Source organism: Stenella coeruleoalba (genome assembly GCF_951394435.1).
Source record: "Stenella coeruleoalba genome assembly, chromosome: 2".
In the NCBI taxonomy this organism is placed as follows: domain Eukaryota; kingdom Metazoa; phylum Chordata; class Mammalia; order Artiodactyla; family Delphinidae; genus Stenella; species Stenella coeruleoalba.
The window spans coordinates 36,038,410-36,056,411 of NC_137147.1; the positions used below are offsets into that span (position 1 = coordinate 36,038,410).

General features: G+C 48.4%; 1 protein-coding gene across 2 annotated transcripts in view; it reads right to left on the reverse strand.

The window, feature by feature from the left end:
• Nucleotides 1-11,217: 11,217 nt before the first annotated feature.
• The window catches only part of LOC307182410 (protein farnesyltransferase subunit beta), an 85,363-nt gene continuing 78,578 nt past the window's right edge, over nt 11,218-18,002 (reverse strand). For both annotated transcript variants that reach the window (XM_079913635.1, XM_079913634.1), the window contains one exon: nt 11,218-12,886. In XM_079913635.1, the coding sequence (XP_079769761.1) occupies nt 12,755-12,886 (132 nt within the window). In that variant the 3' untranslated portion in view covers nt 11,218-12,754. The remainder of the gene's footprint in view (nt 12,887-18,002) is intronic.

Here is an 18,002-nt window from a genome sequence, read left to right on the forward strand (position 1 = left end):
CTTTCTTTCCGTGTGTATTTCTAAGAAATAGAGCCAACTGATTTTCTATGTAAATACCAAGAGCGGTTCACCTCATACTAAACCCACACCCCAGTGCAGACCCCTCTCCACCCTCGTCCCTCTCCCCTTCCAGCTGTCCTGGAACCTGTCCCCATTATGTGATCCAGCCCTGGTTCTGGCTGCGGTCCGCAGATCCCAGTGAAGGGTTTTGTGTGTTTAGGCCTCATTTCTTTGTCTTTTTCCTACTCTGTTCCTGGCATTTGCTGATTTCTAGTGTATACTCTGTAGTCTCAGTCCGTGTTTGATTCCATTCCATGGAGATAAAAAGTATGTTGTACATACTGCTGAAGAATTGTCTTGCAAGTTAAGGCTTCCCCTTTACTATAAGACTATAAATAAAAACTTATTTTATCCTTCTTGGTGGTGGTGTCTTCTTGCCCCGGCAGAGGCCAAGATATCCTGGTAGAGGGAAGCACCCCCTGGAGGCCGCTGGGCCTGTGTGGGAGCCTGAGAGAGGAGCCTGCAGGCTGGGAGCAACCGTAAGACAAAGTGGTTCCCTTTGTGCTCTAAGGGCTCAGTGCAGCCTGGGCAGGGGAAGGTAGCTAACCCGGTGGTGGTGACTTCGCTCATTGGATAGAAGCTTTTAAGGCTCCAACAGGGATGGGGTTACCCAGGGCAACATTTCTGGATCCAGTTCCTGCTAAATAAATGACCCTTGGGGAATTGGTAGCCCAGAGCTGTGAGTTTGGGTTTCTCCTGGTAACGAAACGTCCAGTCCAGGGGTGGCTGGTATGCTCTAGGGCTTTTCAGTTTCTAGAGAGTTCCGACATGGTAATAGGAGGCAGCAGTGCTGCCACGGGCTGGAAGTCAAGGAGGCTTCAACAGCATCCAGTTAGCTCTACTTGGGCTAGGGACCAACACCGGCCTGAACTCATTTGACCTTGAAAGAAAGGATTTATGGCCAGAATACAGCTCAGCTTTGGTTTTCCTGTCTGGCTGACAGGAAATACTGCTGTTCCTAGTCCAAGGGAGGGAGAGAAGTCAAATCAGTTCTTTGATTTGTCACTCTTTAGAGTGGTGGTGCTGGGGCTTCTATCAATTGGATGTCAAATCCATGGTATCTCGTTTTGGTTAATGGGAGTTGACAGGTGGTGGTGGATCATGTTTCCATAAGAGGCATTTTTTAAAATATTTTATTGAAGTATAATTGACTTACAATGTGTTAATTTCTGCTGTACAGCAAGGTGACTCAGTTATATATATATATATATATATTCTTTATCATATTTATAAGAGGCATTTTGTAACGTGATCAAACCAACCCCCAAAAACTATGATCGCGATAAGGAAAACAAGGATGCTGGGAGAGAGCAGCATCCCATTTATTGAAGTTATTCTTTTTAAGATGGAAAGAGACACGAATAAGGGGGAAAAAATGGGAATGAGAGGTCAGGTGATTTCCTAAGCCTTCAAAGTTAGTATGATTTCCTCCCCTTTCATTGCGCTTTACTACATCCCTTTGTATATCTGGACTTATTTGTAGATTCCATATTACACACAGTTGGCTTGGTCAGGCTGGGCATCAGAACCAAGCTGCAGCTGCGGCCGTGTTGGTCAGGAGATGGAGTGTGAAGCAAACAGTTGAGCCAGCCCTGGGGTAGGGGACGTCCCCGAGAGCCAGTCCCTGGCTCCAGGATATTGGCTGGACAAGGGGTTGAGTTTTAGGCTTCTCAAAATTTCAATAAACCCGTTGGAAGAAAAGGGACACAACAGGATAGCTGATTCACCTGGGAAAATCCAAACCACCTGACTGACAAGTGGTGGAGAGGAGGCGGTGCCACTGGGAGCAGCTGCCTGGAAAGGAGAACCAGGTAAGAGCAGCCGGGCTGGAGGTTGTGCTTGCTGAAGGGGACAGATGAAAGCCACAGCTGAGTTCCTTCTGGTTCGCGTGTCTAGGAAGCCAGTGTCTGTCCTCCATGTCACCGAAGTTGGACCAGGGTTCACTCAGTGAGGTTATTCTTGGTGGCTGGTTCTCGGCACTGCACTTTGGACTGCCCTGGTGAGTTGCTTGGTCCTGTGAAAAGCCACCTCTTTCTTTTGCAGAGGTGAGCTTGTATTTTCTTTCCTTTACAGTTGCCCCAAGGTCAAGGGTATTAATGGCCCAGTTTTTTAAATTCTTGATCTGCTAATCCCATCTGTAGAGTAGCTACCACTTCAGCAAAGAACTGCCTCAGCTTACAGAGCTATCAACTTGGAAAGGTTTAAAAAACAAGACTAGAGTAGGTGAGAGCCCTGAACTAGGACTGAGGAGAGCCACGTTCGATTTCTAATAATAGAGCGGAGTGGACTATGCTTGAGCTCTGACGTCAGGTTGCCTGAGTTCAAAATTCTGGCTCTGTCAGTAGCTGGTAATCTCGGGCGAGTTACTTCTCTCAGCCTCAGTGTCCTCATCTATAAAATGAGGATAATAGCTTTAACCACATGACGTGTCTGTGAAGACTAAAGGAAATAATGCTTATAATGCACTTGACCTCAGGACCAAGGGAGCACTCAGGTGCCAACTGTCGTCATCTACGTAGAGCACGTGACCAGGGCTGAATCTGCAAGACGGAAAAATCGGGCTCCTGCGGCCGTCTCCAGACTGCGTGAGGGTGGACTTCTGGGTATCTCACAAATGCTTCCCACCTCTGAGGTGTGCCCTCCCTGTACAAGGCAGAGTGAATAAAGAGACGGCAGGGGACCCCATAACTGGAGTGACACACTCCAGGGTTCAAAACCGGAGAATGCACCTTAGATCTGTCATCAGCCGGAGTGAGACTGTGTCATCCCCTCCCTCTGCTACTCAGTGGCATCTCTAAACTTTGGGCACTTGGTGCTCTGCCTGGCAGAATTGTTCAGAAGCCCCCATGGTGTTGTTACTTAAAGTGGATCCTTGGCCATGCCCTGGGGGTGCTTGTTAAAAGGATTCCTGGGCTCGAGCTCTGACCTGCAGCATACCTCGGCCCACCAGCCAGAGTCGGGCTGTTTTAACAAGCTCTCCCAGGTGATTCTCATGCACTCAGGTTTGACTCCCAACAGCAAAGTAACCCAGGGAACAAAAGGAAGCTCTTGGGGAAAGTGAGTCACAGCTGAATTAGCCAGGTGGGTCTGAGACCGGGCTCTTTAAGGCTGCACTCGGGGAAAGGGGGCGGAGAGGGGCTTGTTAAACAGTCCTATTAATAGGACTGCCTTGATGGTGTTTCCCTTCTCCCCGTGGGTTTCCAACACTAGTGAGGGCTGCCCTGCCACCTGTTTTTGAAGCCCTAAGCAAGGGTGATATCATGGGGCAGCACCCATTTTTATGCCACACACTGGCTGTCCTCTGTCACCAGGCAGGTTTATAAGCCAGCCAGAGCAAGGCTATCTCTCAGGCCTGTTTGCCAGGCTCTGTTCTGGACAGCCTCCGGGAACATGAAACGAGAGCTTTTCTTTGCTCAAAACAGTTTCTCTAGCCTGAGGAGGAAACCCAGGTAGGGAAAAGGAGTTTACCAGCCTCTACATTTGGATGCACAGTGGAAAAACCATGGTAGGAACTAGGACCCTTCTGAAGCACTGCTGAATCATGAACGGGCAAAGACAGTGTCCTTCACTTGTGGGGTTCGATAGTTTGGGGTTTACTAAGGCACGGGCTTAATTAATACATCCCCACACTTGCCGTGAGAAGGGGATAAACAAAAATATTTTCTAGTTCATTTCTCAGGTAGAGAATCCGATTGGCCAAATAATCATTCCCGGACCGGGTTTGAGAAGCAGGCTTAGCTGTACGCAGGACTGATGGCATCAGGCCCCTGCTCGAGTTCTGGAGGCTCTCCCAGCAAACATCATTACCCAGCTGGTAAGTGTTGTCCTTGCTCCGTTAGGGTCAAGGGGGGGACAGGGAGCCCGAAAGCTTCAGAACCAGTGCCTGGGTGGTTTAGGTCACAGGCTCTGAGCCCACCTATGTGGACTGGCTCTGGGTGACACTGCTGTGGTTTCCTGAGGCATGAGGACAGCAGTAGCACAAGGTGCCATTGTGAGGTGTGAAGGCATAAGTTGGAAAGCCTGGCACTTTGGAAGGACTCACATGTTAACAATTCTTAGGTCTAGCCGCCGGCATGGGTCCTGGCCACGCAAACATTTGAGTTTTGTTGAAATATGGAGAGAATAAACCCTATCCTTCAGTGTGTTCAAATCCTCACAAGAAAGGGGCAGTAAATATATGTTGAATGCCAAAGGGTGTGGTAACAAACAGGCTTTGCTTGGCTTCTGAAGGGATTCCAGCAAGACGTAATCTGTTACCATCTGAAAATATCTCAGCTTAGGAAATGAAATACATGGAGTCATCAACGGCTCGGAGGTGGCAGGGACAGATCTGGGGCTAAAGGACAGTGGCCAGTGGCTTTGGACCAAAAGGCCACAGCAAGGCCAGCCAGCTGAGAGGAGGAGTGCCACATCCATAGCAGGCTAGTGGGAGACTTGAGGTACAGGAACTCTGGTTCAAATGACTTGACTGTTTCCCGACCAGGTAGTGAGTCCAGGGCCCACTCCTTTGCAGAGAGCTGCCGTGAACGGTTTGGCAGGCCTTTCCATCTGGGAGCTCCCGTGAGGCCAGGTGTGGTCTTCGTGCTTGCTACTGCACCCCACGCACAGTGCCTGGCCTGTCACAGGCACCACACACGGACACAAGCGTGTGTGTACGTTCATCTCTGAGCACTGTTAGGTCAGTCCTGAGGTTGCCTCTGCATGAGTTCAATCCATGGGTATTTGACCGGCACGTATTCTCAGCCCAGCCCTGCGCCAGGCACTGGGGAGATTCAGGGCGCCTAATGAAGCCTAGGCCCTGCCGCCAAGAAGCTTAGAGGAGTTGGAGACCAGATTCACGCACGTGGCACAAGTGTGCGTGCCCGGGCTACAGTGCCAGAGGAGCTCAGAGGCTGGGGCCCTTGACGAGAGAGGGCTGGCAGGTGGGAGGGGCAGGGAACAGGGCCAGGTCATTGCTTCTCAAGCTCTTGCTGCGCTCTCCTTCCTACCTGAGCAGAACCAGCCCCGGGCTCCCGGTGCAGCCGGCAGAGAAGCTGGGTGGAGGCTATGGGTGAAAGGAAGGTGGGCCAGAGCCTCCCCCCTGCACGGGATGGCTAACCATTCACATCCCACCACGTAGACTGGCCACCGTGGGATCCAGGCCCAAGGCAGCCACTGCTCTCGAGACGGAGGGGAGGGACTCGAGGGGTGGAGCCCAGTGAAGCGTTCACCTTCCTTGGGAGCATGGTGTAGGTCTCCAGGGTACCCATGTCATCATCCCCGTCATCATCCCCCTCACAGAGGGGCCACTGCAGGGCACTCACCACGCTCCTGCCAGGCACTGGTCAGCACGCCTGGGCAGCAGAGTCCCTGCAGCCCCAGGGTGCACCCAGCCTTCCCCTTGAGAGAGCTGTGCCACTGAGTCTGCTCTGACTGTGGTAGCTGGAGTCCCAGGCTCCTGTCACCTGCTTTGTCTCATTGGCCCAGGCCATCACAGGTACAGCAGATGGCAACATGAAGTCCCACATCCAAGAGAACAAAAATGTTGGGCTTCCCTGGTGGCACAGTGGTTGCGAGTCCGCCTGACGATGCAGGGGACACGAGTTTGTGCCCCGGTCCGGGAAGATCCCACATGCTGCAGAGCGGCTGGGCCCGTGAGCCATGGCCGCTGAGCCTGTGCATCCGGAGTCTGTGCTTCACAATGGGAGAGGCCACAACAGTGAGAGGCCTGCGTACCGCAAAAAAAAAAAAAAAAGAGAGAACAAAAATGGAATACCTTTTATTATGCAAAGAATTTAATGTGACCAAAGGTGGTGAGAGTAGAATACTAAACCCTAATGTAGGGACTTCCCTGGTGGCGCAGTGGTTCAGAATCCGCCTGCCAATGCAGGGGACACGGGTTTGAGCCCTGGTCCGGGGAGATCCCACATGCCACGGAGCAACTAAGCCCATGCACCACAACTACTGAGCCTGCACTCTAAAGCCCGTGGGCCACAACTACTGAGCCCACGTGCCACAACTACTGAAGCCCATGCACCTCGAAGTATAAAATAAATATTCATGAGTGCCTACTGATATAAATGATTGAATAAATGGAGCACAGACAAACCTCCCAAACAAAAGAATTCCAAATAATTTATGTAGCTACTCTACCCTCAAGGATGTGGGGCATAACTCCCCATCCCTTAAGTGTGGGCTGTGCACATGGACTTCCTTCTAAAGGGAACAGCAGGGGAAGGGGAAGAAAGAGGAACCTTATGGTGGGGAAACCTGGCAAGCCTCAGCCAGGTGGCCAGGGTTAACAGCATTAGTGATGAGCCATGTTGATAGCATGTACCATTGATAGGATGTGATCAGAGGGCACGTGACCTCTGTGGTGTTCCTCCCCCCAAACTCAGTCTAATCAGAAAAAATTGACACAAATCCCAGTTGGTGGACATTCTGCAAAATACTTAACGAGTCCTCAAAACTGTCAAGGTCATTCAAAGCAAGGAAAGTCTAAGGATGTCACAGCCAAGAGCAGCCTAAGGAGACATAATGACTATATGTAATGAGGTATCTTGGATGGGATCGTGGGGCAGAGAAAGGACATCAGGTAAAAACTAAGGATTCTGAACAAAGTATGGACTTTAGTTAATATATCAATATTGGCCAGTAGTTAGGATGAATGTATCATATTTATATCAGATGCTAACAAGAGGGGGAACTGACTCAGGGGTATATGGGAACTCAGTGCAAGTTTGTTTTTTAAAATACATTATTGTCATTGTTGTTATTTTTCCACATCTGTGTTTCTGCAGGGGGCAGAGAAAGCTTCCCATTAAGTTGGGCTGGTGATGAGCACTCTGCCCGCCTGCCTGGCTTTCTTCTTGGATGTGCCCGAGAAGTAGGAGGAAGGAACATCAGCCGCCTGGCCCCGTCCTCTGAACCTCCTGCACCAGCTGGTAAAAAGCAGAGGCAAAGAGGTTGTTGCGAGGAAGTGAAAGAGGATGTCCAGGAACCAGTCAGGCATGCCGGGCTGGAGTGGAGAAGGCTGGCTGTGGTCAGCTCCCGGGAAGACTGCGTCACCGGCGCCTTGCTTGTTACTCACGCAGCATCACACTCTGCACAGGGGTGGCATGCATTTGGTGCAGGGGGCATTGCTCTACGCCAGGGACCTGACAGACAGTGGGCAGCGGGTTAGAAGGGTGAGGTGAGCCTGCCCCTGCAGTTCGCTGTCACCATCCTTGTCCTGGTGGAAGATGGGAGCAGGCATTCAGGGCCTCGGTCATCCACCGCTGGAGCTAACTCGTGCATGTTCAGCTACTGCTCCCCACCCCCGAGGCTGCCCATTTCAGAGACCTGGGGTGGTGGAAGCACATGGGCTTTGGAGACAGCAGATCTGGGTTCAGGTTCAGACTCCACTACTTGATAGCTAGGAAACCTTGGGTGAGTCACTTAAGCTCTCTGACCTGTTTCTCCAGTTGTAAAATGCAGACACACACCTGCCTCACCCACCTCATGAGGTTGAGTCAAGGATCAAATGAGGAGAGACAGTGACCAGGAGGCTCTCTCTTAGGGGTTGTTTGGATGGAGGTGACAAGAACGATCAGCATCCTTCAGGTAGAAGGTAAGGAGTTCATGGCTCTGGGGCTAATCCGGAATAGAGTTTTCTGTGTATCAGGATGCTTTGGGTTGCAAGAAATAGTAAATCCAACTCAGACTGGCTTACACAGCTGAAAAATGCAGAGGCAGATCCAGGCTGCAGGAGTCATGTGACAGGGTTCTGGCCGTGTTTCTCGGTGTCTCAGGGAGTCTGTGTGGACTGGCTTCCTTCTAGGTAGGAAAATGGTGGTTGGAGTCCCAGGCCACACATTCCACCATCTCTAATAGGAGAGAACTGCTTTTCCCCTGTCATCAAATGTCCAGGGCTTCTCTCTCTTTGGTCTATTTTAGGCCACATCCTTGGCTCTGAATCAATCACTGAGGCTAGGACAAACCATGCTGATTGGCTTAGGCCTGGTTATTATTAAACCTGAACAAATTACTCAAGCAGAGGGATGGATTAAAATGATTGGTTTAGTCCAATCAGGGCCCAGCCTGGAGGTGGGGGGGACACACCCACACAAGCCTTTTGGCTGCCACAGCTGGGGAGGGGAGGAATGGATGCCACAGTGTCCACTACAGGTTTCTAGAATCCCCCATGGGAGAGAACGTGATTTTGCCTCTCTAGCATCCATCTCCCCCTTTTGACTACAACCCTAATTTGCACTGGGGCTTCATTCCTTCCCCATTTTTGGACTATGTGCTTCTGATGGAGCCCCATTTCCCACTCGTGGATGAAGCATTTGATCTATCAGTGCACTGTAATCTCCCGGCCACAGGATTGCATCTCAGAAAGGCACTTGGCTTGATCAGAGTCAGTGAAACGCAATGATACTCACTGGGAAGACAGCGCCAGCTGCTCTTGTCTGCTCAACTTGACCCTGAGGATGTAAGGTCTGGAGCTATTGCTACTGCCATTGTAGAACCACATGGAGGGAGCCTGAGACTGGAGCTGATACAGAAAGCTGGAAAGAAAGCCACTGAAGCCACTCAGAAAGCCAAGCTACTTCCTGGACGATTCAGTTTATGAATCAACACATCTCCTCTTTGCTTTAAGCCTGTTTGGGTCAGGTTTTCTGTCAGTTGCAACAATTCCTTAAATCATACAATTCTCCTTCCCGTTCAAGGGCAATGAATGCCCTGAGCAGTGCATGTGGGTGGCTAAAATGTTTGGGCCGGGGGCTTCCCTGGTGGCGCAGTGGTTGAGAGTCCGCCTGCCAATGCAGGGGACACGGGTTCGTGCCCCGGTCCAGGAAGATCCCACATGCCATGGAGCGGCTGGGCCCGTGAGCCATGGCCACTGAGCCTGCGCGTCCGGAGCCTGTGCTCCGCAACGGGAGAGGCCACAACAGTGAGAGGCCCGCGTACCCAGCCCCCCAAAAGAAAAAAACCCAACAACAACAACAACAACAAAAGTTTGGGCCGAACTTTACCAAGTACATTTTGTCATTTAACACTAATATTATGTACCTGGAAAGCATCCCAGCCATGAAAAGATGCAGAAGAATGCTAAATGAATATGGATGGGATTTAGTCTAGATCAGGGTAGGCAAACTACAGCCCATGGACCAAATCTGGCCCACCATGTTTTCATAAAGTTTTATTGGGGCATAGCCATGCTTTGTCTGCAGCTGTTTTGTACTACAGTGGTAAAGCAGAGTTGAGTAGTTGCTTGCAAAGCCTAAAGTATTTAGTAATTTGGCCCTTTACAGAGAAAGTTTGCTGCCCCCTGGTGCAAATCGTGGAAGAACAAAATATTAGCAAAATACTTCCCAAAATGAATACCTGCGGCCCCAAATGAAAGCAACACTGAACAGCCCTCCATCATAGACCTCCGTATCCTTGTATTAACATCAAGCCCTATTATCAGCGTTAGGAGAGCAGACTTTCATTGTACCGAACTTATCCCAGACGGTGAACGAGACATCCTATGTCTGTGTTAAGATTTGGTCTCTGCAGTGCCTGTATCTTAGTGGCCCTGGCCACAGAGGGTCTAGGAAGCCTGCAGGCCTAAGAACAGTCATTTCCCACCCCAGCCATTACCCTTTCCTCTGACTCGGGATGCTGAAGCTACTGGCTATTTCCTGCACGTAGCCCAGTGACCCTCTTCCATAAGGAGGTGGGATCAATGTAAACATGGTGGGAAGAAGAGCCAAGTTCTTTTGCTTTCATAATGGAATGTCAGCATTGTTATCTGTACATCTCTGACTTCTGATGCCAATGGATTCCACTTCTACCAACAATGTAGTGCACTCAGGAAGCTCCATGTTTAGTTCCCGGCTACCAAGCTCCCGCCAGAAGCACAGCACAGTTAATAGCGGTGAAATAGCCAGGGTCACGTAAGCAACCACCCTGCCAGGGGTTTCTAAACGCCATCTCTCTGCCACGTTAAATCACCAGGAGGCAATGTACCAAAATCTAAGGCTAGTCCTCCATGGCAGGACGTCGTGGAACTGTTATTTAATATTATGGCCTCTGCTTTTGTGTGAGGTCTTCCTGAGAAGTGGCTTCCTCAAGGACACTCCTGCATTGTCACAACCCAGTGGCCAGAATCTAACTAGTGGCTTCTAACTCAGAAACGACACCACGAACAGAGGGCAGTTTAGGAATACTGTTGACTGGTATTGTTATCTCAGGCAAGTCCACGCTGGCTTATCCACGAGGTCCCCCTTCTGCTCACCGTAGGGTCTGGAAGGCTTCCCAACTTACACAGCATTCAAGGTGGGTCCACGATAGTTCCAAGGGGGACGTTGGGGCCCATCTGGATATAGAGATCTGTAGCCGGCTTATATTTCTTTATCGATAGGGGAAATATTTATTTGGGGCAACCTACCTCGAATGCTATGTAAGTGCCTCCGACTTAAGGATCCACATGATACTCTGAGACTCTACCTGCAGGACCCACTTTGAATGCTCTTTAAGTTGGGAAACCCTCCAGACCCGAATGGGAGCAGAGAGAAGTCTCATGGATATGCCAGTGTAAACTCCCCTACCCTTTGGGGCCCACCTCAAATCCTCCCTCCTTGGTATAAAGCCAGTTCAGACTGAAGCAATCCCTTCTGTCTCTTAACCACACCAATTATCACTGCAATTAATCTCGTAATACCTTGAGGCTAGTGGTGGTAGAGGGTCTGGCTTTTTGTTGTAGCGATGGGAAGGGTGCATTTCAATATGTTGCTTTGTCGCCTGAACTTTTGTTATCCCAGCAAAAAACAGCATGGAGGCAGGAATTACATTCCAGGACGTGGCTCTGGCTCATGCTCCACCTCTGAGGGTACCCTCTCCTCTCCTGTCAAGGAGGGGCAGGCCACAGAGCACCCGCCTTCTTGGCTTCTCCCTGGGAGAGGGTCTCTGCCCAGACGAGGAATGCCGGGTGACACAGGATTCCAACCCGTCCCTGTGACAGCCGCCCTGCCTCGGCCAGGACGTCACCCACCCCACCTGCTGCTGAGTGCCTGCGTGAGGGCTCTGGAGCGCAGTCCCTGCTCGTAGCCAGGTGGAGGAGACAGACTCCCAGACCCTGAAACTGTGTGTGGAGTGCTGGGACAAACGGAAGTGCTCCAGCGCGCTTTTCCCCTCCTTGTCCTCGACTGGAGAAAGGGATGTGAGGGAGGAAGGTAAGTCAGACCTCTTCGTAACTACCGACTCGCCCGGCCTGCAGTCGCACACAGGAGGAGACTGGCGACCCACGAGCAAGCTGCAGAACTCCGAACGCTGGGCACTCGGAAGGAATTTTCTTGGTACCAGTCACAAATGAGAGACATCATAGAAAAGGTTATTCTTTTACTATTTCAAGGAGGTAATACATAGCCCAATACACCAAAGCACTAGGGAATTAGAGGCAGCAGATGGCCAGAGTTTTTGAGAAGAGCCTTATGCTGCATCTCCAGGCCCCCATCTGCCCACAGCCCATGGCTGCTTATGGAAAGGCCAGACCGGCGACTTGGAGCTTGCTGTGACCGTAGCAGTGGACAAGTGAGCCAACTCCTCAAGACCCCACTGACTGAGAAAGGGTTCTTCTGTGAGGGCAGCAGAGGCCCTGCCAGGCTGAACACAGCAGGCAGCGCTCAGCCCTGCCCCGGCCAGGTTTACGCGGCTACTGCCTCAGCAGCACCCAGCTTATCTAGTGCTTGGCTTTATTTCTCTGAGCCTGGAGTGGGCAGGATGTGAATAAATCCTGAGTCAGAAATTAAGGTGAAAGTCCTTCTTAGTAGTGTTAATAATTGGGGTGAGAAAAGACAACACCGTCTTTGAGGAGGGTGGGCTGGGAGTCGGTGGAAGACAGATGGAAACAGACCGGCCACAGGCTGAAGGTGCTGCCTTGCGGTCCTCAGAGGGCCTTTTCAGGGCACCTGGGGGTGGGGGGGGGGCGGCGCTCTGGGGCTGCTTCCTCTGGCACAGAGTTGAACTAGAGGTTCATTTTCCACTCATAATTGGCTTTCCGGGTCTAAGTCACCACAAGTGGGGCTAAAGCAAATCCTGCCCATGCACCTGCCCAACCCGGCCTTGGAGATGTGTGGTCAGTGCCCAGTGTGGCCAGGGAGGGACTCACACCTCCCGAGACCTTTCTCCTCCCACCCCAGCTCCTTCCCCTTGCAAGTAACCAGGCTGGGAGGTGAGCGCCTCGGGCACCTCTGAGTGAAGTACCACCATGTCTTTTCCTGGAGAATTCATTTTGGTGGGACCCAAAGCCCCTGCCTAGGCATGGAGCAGACTTACTTCCACCCACGGAGGCCACCTTCCCGGTGACTTAACGGTGGCACAAAGAGGAATCGCAGCAGCAACTCCAGATGCCGTAACACTCATAAACATCATTCACTTCGATGCGACGGTCGCACTGGAGAGCTGCATGTTCTCCAACCAACCCTGGCCAGGCCAGGGCGGGTTCAGATGCCGCGTGGCTGAAGATTTTTGGTTGGACAGGAGTGGAAAGAATTTTTTAAAAACCACACCACTGTGTTCTCTAAACACAGAGCCATCAGTTTTGTTTTGTTTAACAAGAAAGGACAGAGAACCAAGCTTCACAGCGGCCAAGGCTTGTGCAGCACAGAATGCAGTATGTATCGAAACGTATAAACCTTGGTCTGACTGGGGAGGTGGGTGAACACAGAGCTGCGGGACACCATGTCTTCTAGTCAGTGGCAGGCTCTGCTGTTGCCTCATCCTGATGCTCCTCGAAGCCTGGAACTGGCTTTTGCAGAAAGTGCATGGTGGCCTGGATCACCTTATCTGGTCCAATATTGTACACAGGGTGAGTGGGCTGCTGCAAAGAGAAGAACAGATGCCAATTAATCACCCCAGTGGTCCCTGGAAATGTGCACAGCCTCTGCCCATTAAATGCACTTGTAAAAATGTAACATAAGGAATCATCAGAGATGCACTAGGATCTCACAAGGCCCTAATGTTCAACAACAGGGTATTGGTAAAAACATGTTACAGTATGTGGGACACAAAGGAACATTATAGAGCCATTAAAAAACATGCTTTCAAATATTTTACGATATTGGCAAATACTTATATTAAGGTGAGGAAAACAGTATGCGTGATATTATTCCAAACTTACTTTTTAAAGTGTTGATAGATGTGAGTTATATAAATAGGCAAAAAATGGACATATGCCAAAACAGGAACCATGACATGACTGTTTTAAATTTTCTTATTTATACTTTTATATATATTCCAATTATTAAAACAATGAACATGCATCTATATTTATAATCAAGAAAATGGACCACAACCCTGTTACACTTAAGTAAAGGTGTCAGGCCATATATAAATTATTTTATATTATCCCACTGCACCACAGAAACCCAAAATAAACTTTGGTCTCAGACAGGGCACAATCCTAGGCCAGTATTCAGGACTCTTCCACCCTAGGACAATGAAGAAGGGGACATAATTGCAAGAGATTTTAAAAATTTAAGAAAATACTATGAGCAACTTCATGCAAAAACATAAAAATTCAGATAAACTGAATAGTTTTATAGAACAATACGAATTTTCAAAATTGCTCAAGAAGAAATTCTTTAAAACCTATATGAATAAGTTAAATCAATAACAATTGTTTTTTCTGCTACCACCATTCCCCCCAAAAAATACCAGGCCTACATGGTTTCTCAAGCAAGTGTTAGCTTACAAGATAGTCTCTAACTTATACAAACTTTTCCAAAGAAAAAGTAGAGTAGGAAGACACCTGTCTAATTTTATGAGGTTATATTATCCTGAAACACAAACTGGAAAAGAATACAATAAAACAAAATTTTCGATCAGTCTTTCTCATGAACACACATGCAAAAAATCCTAAATAAAAATACGAGCCAAAAATACCAGCAGAGTGAATCCAGCAGGTGTTAGAACAGCACATACACCCCCCACACTCTGTTATCACCAAGCAGGGCTTATCCCGTAACGTCAAGGTCACATCAGAATATGTATTAACAAAACACAACATCAGATTAAAGGAGAAAAGCCAGATGAGGAAAAAGCATTCAATAAAATTTAACACTAGATTATGACTGAAATAAAACAAAAAAACAACCCAGGAACAGAGGGGAACATCCTTAACCTGATATGAAATGTTTACCAAAACCTCACAGTAAGCATCCTCCTTAATGATGGAATTACAGAAACCTTCCCATTACAATCAGAACACTTTCTATTACCACCTCCAGTCAACACTCCATGGGGGTTTTAGCCAACATTACAAGGCAAGAAAAGAAAGAAAATTCTTGGGCTTCCCTGGTGGCACAGTGGTTGAGAGTCTGCCTGCCGATGCAGGGGATGCGGGTTCGTGCCCGGTCCGGGAAGATCCCACATGCCGCGGAGCGGCTGGGCCCGTGAGCCATGGCCGCTGAGCCTGCGCGTCTGGAGCCTGTGCTCCGCAACGGGAGAGGCCACAACAGTGAGAGGCCCGCGTACCGCAAAAAAAAAAAAAAAAAAAAAAAAAAAAAAAACATTTGAAAACATACAAAACAACTCTCTATGTAGTTCGTGGATACATACCGCAAAAGAAAAAAAGGAAAGAAAATTCTTAAGAATCAGGAAGGAAAAAGCAAAACTCCTTACTTGAAGATGACATTACATTCTAAATAAGAAATCCAAGAGATTCTATAGACAAACTTTTACAACTATCAAGAGAATTCAGAGGGAATTCCCTGGCGGTCCAGTGGTTAGGACTCCACACTTCCACTGCAGGGGGCCAGGTTCAATCCCTGGTCAGGGAACTAAGATCCCGCAAGCTATGCGGAGCAGCCAAAAAAAAAAAAAAGAATTCAGCAAGGCTGCTGGGTGCAAAATTAAACTATAATTATCAATAGCATTTCTATACATTAGTAACAACAAATTACAAAATAAAATGGAAAAAAATATTCCAGTCACAATAGACACAAAAACTATAAATTTCTTAGACGTTAACTCTAACAGAAGATGTACTAGTCCTTTATGGAGAAAATGATAAAAGACCATTAAAAGAAATGTAAAAAATCTGAAGAATTGTGTTTATAAATGGGAAGCCTGAATGTTAAAGTCAGTTCCCTCCCATTAATCTTACATTCAATGTAATTCTAATAAAAATTCCACTAGTTTTTTTTGTGTGTGTTACTTGATAAGCTGATCCTAAAATGCACAGGAAATCCTAAAATGCAGAAGGCAAAGAATATCCAAAGCAGTTTTGAAGAAAAAGAATGAGGTGGGTAGGTGAGACTTGCTTACCTGCATTTAAGATTTGCTTAAGACAGCAAAGATAACAGACCAATCGAACAGTGTGTCCAGAAACAGTCACCTCATATACAGAAACTTGAGTATGTGACACATGTGATACACATCAATAGGAAAGGCTGTAAACTTCAATAAATGGTGCTGGTCAATTGGTTAACCAAAATGGGAAAAAGATAAAATTATATCCCACCTTCACTATAGACGGAAATCAATTCCAAGAGAATTAAAAAATTACATGGGATAAGCAAAACTTTAAATTGTTTAGAAGAAAATATATTTATGACCTCAGGGTAGGAAAAGATTTCTTAAGGGTAGGAAAAGATTTAAGTAACGCACCCCCCCAAAAAAAAAACCCTCAAAAACTGAAAAGGCAAATAAAATTATTCACTTTAGAATTAAAATCTTCTATTCAACAAAAACACTAAAAACAAAGTGAAAAGACAAGTCACAAACTGGAAGAGATTCACCACACACACACCACTGACAAAGGATTAGTATCAAGAACACACAAAGAACTCCTACTACATAAGAAAAGAGCAAACAAAATTACAAATCAATACGAAAATGAGCAAAGGATAGGAGCTGGCTGGCAATTCACAGAAGACATAACACAAATGGCCAACAAACGTTTGAAAAGATGCTCAGCCTCACCAGTAATCAGGGAAATGCAGAACAAAACTGAGACACCAGTTCACATCTGCCAAGTTGGCAAAAAGGAAAAGTCTGACTATGGAGCAACTCATCTTGGTGCCATGTGAGCGTTAAATAACCCAAGCACACAGGGGCGAGGTTCAGGGCCATCTGGTGAGGATGAAGGTGTATCTCTCTCAGAAACTGTAACTCGAGAATGTTCACTGCAACACCTTGTGTAATAGCACAATCTGAAACCATCTCAGTGTTAACCAACAGGAGACTAGAAAATTAAACTGGGGTACACTTAGGCAAGGGAATACCGTACAGGAGTGAAGATGACACTTAGACAAGGGGATACCGTACAGGAGTGAAGATGACACTTAGACAAGGGGATACCGTACAGGAGTGAAGATGACACTCAGACAAGGGGATACTGTATAGGAGTGAAGATGACACTTAGACAAGGGGATACCGTACAGGAGTGAAGATGACACTTAGGCAAGGGAATACCGTACAGGAGTGAAGATGACACTTAGACAAGGGGATACCGTACAGGAGTGAAGATGACACTTAGACAAGGGGATACCGTACAGGAGTGAAGATGACACTTAGGCAAGGGAATACCGTACAGGAGTGAAGATGACACTTAGACAAGGGGATGCCGCACAGGAGTGAAGATGACACTTAGGCAAGGGGATGCCGCACAGGAGTGAAGATGACACTTAGGCAAGGGGATGCCGTACAGGAGTGAAGGTGACACTTAGACAAGGGAATACCGTACAGGAGTGAAGGTGACACTTAGACAAGGGAATACCGTACAGGAGTGAAGATGACACTTAGACAAGGGGATACCGTACAGGAGTGAAGATGACACTTAGGCAAGGGGATACCGTACAGGAGTGAAGACGACACTTAGGCAAGGGGATACCGCACAGGAGTGAAGACGACACTTAGACAAGGGGATACCATACAGGAGTGAAGATGACACTTAGGCAAGGGAATACCGTACAGGAGTGAAGATGACACTTAGGCAAGGGGATGCCGCACAGGAGTGAAGATGACACTTAGGCAAGGGGATGCCGTACAGGAGTGAAGATGACACTTAGACAAGGGGATGCCGTACAGGAGTGAAGATGACACTTAGACAAGGGAATACCGTACAGCAGTTAAGATGAATAAACTAGAGCAACACATATGAAGACGACTAAGCCGCAAAAGGGTAATGGTCGGTGAGAAAGTGATGCAGAATAAATGGTGGGGTAGATACTGTTATAAAACATTTGAGGGCTTCCCTGGTGGCGCAGTGGTTGGGAGTCTGCCTGCCGATGCAGGGGACACGGGTTCGTGCTCCGGTCCGGGGGGATCCCACATGCCGCGGAGCGGCTGGGCCCGTGAGCCATGACCGCTGAGCCTGCGCGTCCGGAGCCTGTGCTCCGCAACGGGAGAGGCCACAACAGTGAGAGGCCCGCGTACCGCAAAAAACAAACAAAAAAAAAACATTTGAAAACATACAAAACAACTCTCTATAGAGTTCGTGGATACATACCTATGTAGTAACAGCACAAAAATATTTGCAGGCATGATAAATGTCAAATTTAGGATGGGGTTACGCTGAGGAAGGAGGGAGGGAAAAGAACGGAAGAGGGTTGCATAGGAGGCAAATACTTGAAACAGCTGAAGGGTTGTTACTTGGATTTTCTCAATTACTAGTGAGGCTGAGCATCTTTTCATCCACCTACTGGCCATTTGTGTTTCTTCTCTTGGAATATTTCATGACAATCTGCACAGGCCCCATCATCTGACAGCCGCAGACAATCTCAGCCGGAGTTGAGTCTCAGGATCGTGACTAGGCTCACAAGCATCTCCTGCAGCCAGGCTGGCCTGGGACTGGATGCAGTGGTGAACAGCTCGCCCGCACGGGGCTGACAGTTTTTGAGGGAAGCAGATAAAACCCAGTTAAACACACACATGACAAATCGTGCTGGTGCTATGAAGGGCACAAACCAGGCCCTGGCAGAGTGTTTTGGGTC